This window comes from Octopus bimaculoides, chromosome 19 (assembly GCF_001194135.2).
Source record: "Octopus bimaculoides isolate UCB-OBI-ISO-001 chromosome 19, ASM119413v2, whole genome shotgun sequence".
Lineage (NCBI taxonomy): Eukaryota > Metazoa > Mollusca > Cephalopoda > Octopoda > Octopodidae > Octopus > Octopus bimaculoides.
Window position 1 is genome coordinate 3,374,144 of NC_068999.1, and position 9,353 is coordinate 3,383,496.

General features: G+C 35.9%; 1 protein-coding gene across 1 annotated transcript in view; it reads left to right on the forward strand.

Moving 5' to 3' along the window:
* LOC106880262 (dedicator of cytokinesis protein 9) overlaps positions 1 to 9,353 on the forward strand; it is a 117,622-nt gene that overhangs the window by 100,226 nt on the left and 8,043 nt on the right. Inside the window, exons 34-42 of the mRNA XM_052974882.1 lie at positions 441 to 577; positions 1,560 to 1,669; positions 2,650 to 2,787; positions 3,642 to 3,698; positions 4,151 to 4,276; positions 4,541 to 4,654; positions 5,198 to 5,413; positions 6,397 to 6,454; positions 8,820 to 8,834. Coding sequence (XP_052830842.1) covers positions 441 to 577; positions 1,560 to 1,669; positions 2,650 to 2,787; positions 3,642 to 3,698; positions 4,151 to 4,276; positions 4,541 to 4,654; positions 5,198 to 5,413; positions 6,397 to 6,454; positions 8,820 to 8,834 — 971 coding nt within the window. The remainder of the gene's footprint in view (positions 1 to 440; positions 578 to 1,559; positions 1,670 to 2,649; positions 2,788 to 3,641; positions 3,699 to 4,150; positions 4,277 to 4,540; positions 4,655 to 5,197; positions 5,414 to 6,396; positions 6,455 to 8,819; positions 8,835 to 9,353) is intronic.

Genomic DNA, 9,353 nt, shown 5'->3' on the forward strand with positions numbered 1-9,353 from the left:
CTTTGATAACAATATTATAATTATTTTTTATAAAACAAATTGTTAACTTTCAAGTTTTTATTTCTTTTTAGTCATCTTTTAACCCTTCAGCATCTAAATTCCTCTGACAAGCATAATGCTTATTTGTGAATCACATTGATATGAATTAATCATGCACTACCTCATAGGTTTCAGATTTCAATGATGTGCTTGTTTATTTTTAAACTGACATTGTAGGGTAAGTGTGAGAGGCCAGATCTGGATAGTTTGAAGATAATTGATTATTTTGGCCAGTTTAAATGCTAATGGGTTAAGCATTACACACACGTATTTTAATATAATTTGCATAATTACCTGTGTGTGTATTTGTGAATATATAATTCCATATATTATGTATATGTGTGTTTGATGTATATATATATATATATTTGTGTGTGTATATGCTGTTTTGTCTATTGTAGCACCATTGGAGATACACGTAAAGCCATGACTGCTCCCCCACCATCACACAAGTCATTTATTGGGGCCAGTAGTAATGGAATTTTACACCAAAGAACTTACAGTCAATGTCAAGACAGTCAGGCTGAATTACTTAATGGTGAAGTTTCACTTTAATCTCTAATTCTCTTTCTCCCTCGTTCTGTAATTATTATCGTTGTTCAGTCCACGGAGGACTGGGAATGGTTTACAACAGCCCTCTCTCGCTGTTTCACTGGTTCTCTCTATACACAGATGTGTCTTCTGTTGTGGATTTCTTAAAAAAGTTTCTCTCTGACTCTACATTCTCTATAACTCTTGGTTTCTGGGAAAAATCAAACCAACCAACCAACCGAAACTGTTCGTCACTTGCGACTGGGTAATTTGTACCTAACTTTCACAAATTGTTTTTGGTGACTCTGTAGAGTCAGCAGCAAATACAAATATCCTCTTGGTACTCCCTCCCTTGACTCTGTAGAACCATGATTCTCAAACATTTTCGGGCTGGCACCCCCTTGACACCCAAGCCACATTTCTAGGGTCCTACCCCCAACTAACCGTCACAAACACAGACCTCTTTCTGAAGCAAATTCAAAGCAACTGTATTTCACAAATAAAACTTAAACCTAATGAATCCATTATTTTTTTGTTTTCACATGAATCGCTACCCCATTGTTGCCCCACTTTTTACATGAATCGCTACCCCATTATCACCCCCAATGCCCCCTTGAAACTTTCCTCTGCCCCCAGGGGGAGCAATACTGCTCACTTTGGGAACCACTGCTGTACAGCATCAGATATGCGATAGCAGCTGGCAGGAGAGCAGGATGGAAGTGACCCAGTGGTTAGCTGGTACTCATTTCCAGCTAAGTAGACTGGACCAGCATCAGATGAAGTACCTTACTCAAGGACGCACTGCACTGCCTGCTCAGTCCATGACCTTTTAATCATCAACTCAATATCTTAACTGTTAGGCCACACACCTTAGTGACTGCTAAAGGTTTGTAGGTTTGCAGGTTTTATAATAATCCCTGTCAGTTTGCTACCAGTCTGTGATAATCTGTGCCTGATCTATGTCTAACCTGTGTTGCTTTCCATTCCAGCACCTGGCGGAATATCAAGCATTCATCGAGCTCTGCAGGAGGCCAACATATCAACAGAGGTTGGCATTATTGTGCTTGATGTTCTCAGTCTTTACAGCAACACATTTAAGGTAAGACCTTCTTCGAAATCCTTCGTTGGTGGGAATGGCATTGCTAAGGATTACTGTTGTTGTCATGGATGATTATGGATAGATAGAGTGGAGTACATTTTCCCAAAGCTGACACGACATTGACAAACAGGCAGTCTGATTGTCTCAGTACAAGAGTACAACTGTAAGCATGGTGTTTCTGCCTCAGTAGACATCGTCAGCATAGCAGTTGTTTTATCTTATGTCCTTCAGCAGATGAGATACTTTGATATATACAAAAGAGTAAAACTCATTTATGGTTTGGGAAATTTGCATAAAGGAAATAAAAATGAGAGAACTGGCCAGTGGCATCTCTTTGAACAACAAAGACACATAAAGGATATGTTAAATAGAATTACAAAATAAATTCTTGGCCTTCGTGTATACACCATAAATTACACTGGGTGTAGTGGTGTGTGTGTGTGTGTGTGTGCGCAATGTATGCACGTGGACTATAAAAAATAACATTTTTTTTTATATAAGGGAAGTAACTCTTACATACCGTTCCTTATTTTGTGTTCAGTATTCTATAATGTCTTGTAATGGTTCAAGAAAGGAAGATTTTAATGTTGCAGATTAGAGGGAACCAGTTGGATGCTCTGTAAGGATTTGGAAGGGGCTGGCTTAGGGTACTATAAGGGATTGAAATTGAGTAGTTTGAGGTCGTTCTTGTTAGCTCAAAATTATCGGACATTTATAAATATAAAATTTCTAGCTGTCCCCATCCAGTTCTTTTTTCTAAGGAATATTACATCGTGGATATCATTATCTGTGTCCCTTCTTCAGTTATTTAGGTATGAATTGAGGGACATTTGGCTGATATTTCCTGCAAATTTAAGCATTTATGTAGAATTTAGTTAAATTGGATTAGGTTTCTTATAACAAATGCAATGATTGTTTTAACAAAATGCTTTAGTAAAACTAAATTCTCAGAATATTCTCATAATTTCTTCTATTTGCAGAAACAATTGGAACACAAAGATGGTGACAACAATTTGATGAAAAAAATCTTTGAAATTTTGTTGTCATTTCTGCAGACAAGTCAATCGGAGACATTGCAAAAACACATCTTCTCCATTTGGAGGTCTTTTATCCGGAAAGTAAGTATTGGCTGGAATTGGTCCTTTCAAGAGTAGAACTGGTAGTGTTGGCCTTATTGTGTTAGAACAGGGGTTCTCAACTGGGGACCTTTGAGAGTCCATATTAGATTTTTTGGGGTCCACACCAGAAAGTAGTAGACTAGAGACTGAAACTTTTGGCAAAATGTGCTCTGCTTGAGAGGACCCGTCAAGCCAAATGCACCCCTTTTGTATTGGGTGAGATTGGGATACCAGTGGGGTATACAGCGTGTTAATTTATGTGGGTCTGTGTGGATTGATTATTATTATTATTATTGCAGTGTGTTGACAGAATCGTTAGACAATTGGGAAAAGATACTTGTGGCATTTGTTCCAGCTCTTTATGTTCTGGGTTCAAATCCTGTTGAAGTTAACTCTGCTTTTCGTCCTTTCAGGATCAATTAAATAAAGTACCAGTTCCAGTTATTAAGATCAATGGTATTGTTTAAGCCCCACCCCTCAAAATTGATGGCCTTCAATTTGTATTTTTAAAGGCTTACTGATCCCAGAAATGTTTCCATAAAACTATTTATTATTGATATTTCTACTCTATTGGTTTTGAATCTTGGCTCAAGGCCTGCAATTTCAGAGTGGGGTAAGTCAATTATTTCTTCCCCCAATGCACAGCTGGTATTTATTTTATTGACCCTGCGAAATAATGAAAAGCAATGTCGATCATGGTGGAATTTGAACTCAGAACATAAAGATTAAAGAAATGCCATTAAGCATTTTGTTTGTCTGCTAGCTTGCCGCCTTAATATTTCTCCTAAATTGAACCATTCTTTATTTATTAATTCTTTGGTTCTGGTCTTATTATCTTTTGTTTTCTTTCACAGTTCCAGGCTGTTTTGTTCAGAGGAAATGCCAAACTTTGTGGAGATTTGTGCTACGAAGTATGTTCAAATATTTTAATTATCTAAATTAATTAAAATTAATATTTGTATTCAGTTTAAAGATTAATTTAAGATTGAGCAGCCAGGTATATTTTGACAGAATGTTACTACACATGGAATGGGTCGTATGGAAGAAGGAATCCAAGACTGAGTTTGTACTGGAAATCAATGTAAATTTAATTTTTTAGGGACATTTAGTTATATTGGTTGGTTTTGGCACCGTGGTTAGTGTAGCAGTGTGTCAGTGGGGAGGAGAAGGGTTCGTTCTCAAACCAAGAACCATTTACATTTGGAATTTTCTTTTGCGTAACTGTTGTGTGTGCGTGTGTTTAACATTAGTCTCTCTGTAGTGCTGTAATTGTTAATAATTCCTCTGTTGTGTGTTGGTTACTCTTCACAGAAGTAAGAATTCCACTGTTATTTGATGATGTTTTTAACAATGTTGCTTCCAGATCTTGCGCTGCTGCAATTCTCGGTTGAGTTCAACAAGAAAGGAAGCCTGTGCTTTACTCTATCTTCTGATGAGGTCCAATTTTGAATACAGTAGGAAAACCAGTTTTACTCGGGTACATCTGCAGGTCAGTAACCTCACCTCTCTCTCTCTCTCTTTCTCTCTCTCTCTCTCTCTCTCTCTCTCTCTCTCTCTCTCTCTCTCTCTCTCTCTCTCTCTCTCTCTCTCTCTCTCTCTCTCTCTCCCAATGTAAGATATTGTTGCTATTATGTTAAAATGTTGAATGTCCAAATTTGACCACATGCATTTTGGTCAATATTTATTTTTGCTTGCAATAGCCAGTTCTTTTCGGGTCAAACTCTAGAATCTTTGTCTTCTCTTATTTCTGCAGGTCATCATATCTGTGTCACAACTTATTGGTGATGTTGTCGGTATCTCCAACTCTTACTTCCAGGAGAGTTTAGTGATGGTGAACAACTACGCCAAGAGTGATAAAGCAATGCAGGTAAGACTGCTCACAGTTAACAACAACAGCAACAATATTCTCTACAGTCAGTAGCAATAAGGAGAAAACCTCCACCCTTCAGTCGCTTGTTTCTGCTTTCCAGTTTTGTTAATGGAACGAAACGTAAATCTTCTCTGAGAGAAGACATTATTTAGGTTGTGTGTTTGTATCTGTTTATCATTGCTTGGCACCATTTCGGGCAGTCACAATAACGGTTGGCATTAAGAAGAGCATCCAGATGTAGAATGCTGCTGCTGCTTAATGAAGGCTCTTCTAACCCATACCAGCATGGAAGGATCAGACGTAAAAATGAGTGTGAAGATGAAAGTGTTCAATGTTCTTAGCTGGAAGCTCTTTCTGTTACCAACCATTTTGTTCAGCTCTTGTGGCACACAAGAACACAGCGTGCCTATGCTAAAAACAGAGATGCACCCATATGTGTGTATGTGTATGCATCTGTGTGTGTCTGTAAGTATGTGCATTTGGAATGTTCTGTGATAAAAGTTCTGAAGTCTTGACTTGTACCATTTTATTGTCTTCCAGAAAACCAACTTCCCATTAGAGGTGAAAGATTTAACAAAACGTATCCGTACAGTCCTAATGGCCACAGCCCAACTTAAAGAACACGAAAAGAACCCTGAGATGTTAGTAGATCTACAATATTGCTTGGCTAAATCTTATGCCAGTACCCCAGAATTGAGGAAAACTTGGCTGGAATCCATGGCAAAGGCTCACTTACGAACAAAAGATTACTCCGAGGTTAGTTTCATTTCTGATTCTGCTTTAGTCTTTAACTAAGACAATGGTAAACTAATATCGGAATATAATTCTGTGTTTATTGTCTGAGAGGAGAGAAACCATCTCTACATTGCTCATGTTGTTAAGATATTTGTTCTGGTTATTTATGTCCTGACTTCAAATCCTGCCAAAGTCAACTTTGCCTCTCTTCAAATTTGCTGGCCTCCTGCTAAAATCAGAAACTACCATTTCAGATTGGCAAGATGGCAGTTTAGATAATGTGTCGATAAAAATGTTGTTCTCTGTTTGTTCTAGCTCTTTTACATTCGAAGTCCAAATGCTGCTGAGGTCAACTTTGCCTTTCATCCCCACCTAGGGGGCCAATGAAAAAATAAATAAATAAAATAAGTGGGGGGGGTGGAAAAAAATTCATAACGACATTGCTCTTCTCAATATGTGTGACGTAGCAGTTAAGACAATCTTTTGCACTTCCTGTATGGTTGGTAAACCAGGGATCATTCTTAAATAATTTTAAGTTCCTTTTTCGATCATTCCAAGTGCTCCTACAATCACTGGTATTGGAACCGTCTTGAGATGACACATCTTTTCGATTTCAATTTGCAAGTCTTTATATTTTCTGAGCTTATCAAATACTTTTGCCGAAATATTATGGTCACAAGGGAATGCTCATGTCAATATATAAACAGTCTTTCACAACAATATCTGGTCTATTTGCCTTGATGGTCCGGTCTGTACATACTGGGAAGTCCCAAAGAATAGTTACATTTTCTCCCTCAGTTAAAACCTCAGGGTGGTGCTTGTACCATTTGTCAGCAGATTTGATTTTATAATGCCGACACATTATCCAATGTAGATATTGGCCAACTCTGTCATGTCTTGATTTGTACTCTACAGTTGTTGTTGTTACTATTATTATTATTATCATTATTATTATTATTATTATTATTATTATTATGATGATGTTATTTCTCACTTGTTCCCAGGCGGCGCATTGCTATCTTCATATAAGTGCACTTGTTTCAGAATATTTGAGAAGGAGGGGTAAGTTATGTTTTTTTTTTCCTTTTTGTTTATTTTCGGGTGATTTTGTTTTTCTAAGTTTGTTTATTTTTATACTTTTTAATAATTAATTAACAACTTTGTACCAAGGCCTGTCTTGTGCCCCAAACTGAACAAATAACTTTCTGCATATTTTTAACCAAAATTAATTTTTTCTAATGAAAACAATGGCTGCAGTTGTTTGTAAAAGGCATTTCTATAATCTGTTGCCTCTTATTGTTATCAGTACCACAATAGATAGTTATCTTCATCATCATCATCATTATCATAGATTCCTAGTTGTAGCCACTTCACTCAAATTTTATAATTTCTGTGTATTTTAGAAACTAATTTAATTATTTTAATACTTGTTTATAAGTAAAGAAATCTTTTTTGGTATAGAAGCCATTATTATTATTAAGGTAGTGAGCTGGCAGAATCGTTAGCACCCTGGACAAAATCCATTATATTCTGAGTTCAAATCTTGCCAAGACCAGCTTTGTCTTTCATCCCTCCAAGATCAATAAAGGACCATCCATCATGTACTGGCATTGATTCAATCAACAAATCTACCTCCTCCCCACAAATTCTTAGACCACAAGTCTACCAAATCCACTCACAAGGCTTTGGTTGGCCTGAGGTTATAGTAGAAAGCACTTGCCCAAGGTGCCACACAGTGGGACTGAACCGGGAACCATGTGGTTTGGAAGCAAGCTTCTTACCACACAGCCACCCCTTCGCCTTGATATCTAAATATTTTCTATGATAAACCAGAAATTCACAATCATCTGATGCTTATTTTGAATTCTGATTCATTCTGTTGCTATTAATGTGTGGCTATAATCTTTCGTTTGAGTGTTAACTAATATTTAGTAATTTGACAATTAATAATGTCTGCAAACTTATTAGTAACATGCAATAACAATTTGGAAATGCTGGTGGAACTTCTTTAACAAACAGAATTCTAAGATAAAGATGGACAGAGCAATATTAGTGTTCTTTTTCGTATTTTAACTTTTGGCTTTTGACTTTTTTGGTTCCATTTGTAGCATGGGTGGGAATGGTATTTGGGGAATTTCTGGCACAGTGACTACTGAGTTATAGCCATTGACCTGAAGGGCATAAGTTCAAACCATGCTACTGTAGCCAGTGTGACAGATGGAGCTGGGGGGGTGGGGGAGAGATGACCCTGAACAAGGGAGATAACTCTGTGATTGTGTCACTGAAGAAACAGGTCCCATTTCTTTCTTATCCCTACAACAGGAATACCACTGCAAACTAACAAATCAGTTGTTGGTATTACAGCGGTGAGTATGTATATATATATATATATATATATATATATATATATATATATATATATATATATATATATATACATTCAGATGTATATACATACATACGTACATAATACATACATACATACATACATATATACATACATACACACACACACATACATACGTACGTACATACATACATACATACATATATACATACATACATAGGTTTCACACTTCTAAAGTGCTCAGCTGTTTCTTTGTAAATATGGACTACTACATTTCTCGGAACCAGAACGGAGAAAGCTGACTCGAAAACTACATACCCAGTCCATCAGTGGAAGTGTAAAAATCTGTAAAACTTTCCAGAAGTTTATCATTTAAATATATATGAGCATGTCTAGATATGCAACTGTATGCATGAGAATACATACATAAAACATTCAAATCTGCACATACATACATATATACATACATACATACATAAATACATACACACACATACACATACATACATACATACATACATACATACATACCCTGTTGTTGATGTTGAAATTCGAATGAAGGAGCCTTGGATCTAGGTTAGAAACCGGTTCTTTCTCTATTGGCAAGAAATCTTGAAATAAAACTGTAGTCCCTATATTATGTACTAAACCTTGGATGGGTTCCTTTAACCATTGAATACACAAAAACCTCAATTCACTTTGATTTCTATCTCCAGAGTTAATGAAACTGCCAAACATTTTTGTTGTATTTCTTTATCCTGCTCTCAAACATGACTCTTGTGCTTCAGATCAAATCAGTTACAAAGTAAATACACATTTGAAGATCTACAACACACACACGCACACTCTACACAATATATCTACATTGTTATATATTGTTAGGTTCACAGTCACAACCAAAACCACAACAATCAAAACAAACACCACCAGCACCACCACCAGCACCACCACCACCATTCCCACTATTATAATTAACACAGTCATTAACTGTAATGATTGTTAATTAAACAATTGTTTGTTCCATTAACGAAATTTCATGATTTATTGATGTGATTTTTGCCTTCCTTTTCGGGCCGACAGGGAAGATGAAGCCGAGTAAGTATTTGACAGCATGCTCTATTCCATGCATGAAATAATCGTTATACATACATGTATGTATATACGCAGACAACATACATGTGCGTCTGTGTATGATGTATATATGATGCAATGACACAGTTGTTACTGCAACACACAACAAGACAACTTTCACACATTTCTTTCATGTTTTATTTTCTATTGTTTGCCTGGCTTCATTTTTTTTTTCTGTTTTATTTTCTTTTTTCTTTGTTCATCTTGTCATAGTTTTAAGTTTGGATGAGTAGTTTTAGTATATATTAACTCATTATCTACACATGTGGAGTTCACCATCATCATTTAACATCCATGTTGGCATAGATCAAACTATATGTGTGTATATATATATATATACACACATAAGTATATATATATATATATATATATATATATATATACACACACACATAAGTATATATATATATATATATATATATATACATAAGTATATATATATGTATACATAAGTATATATATATGTATATATATATATATATA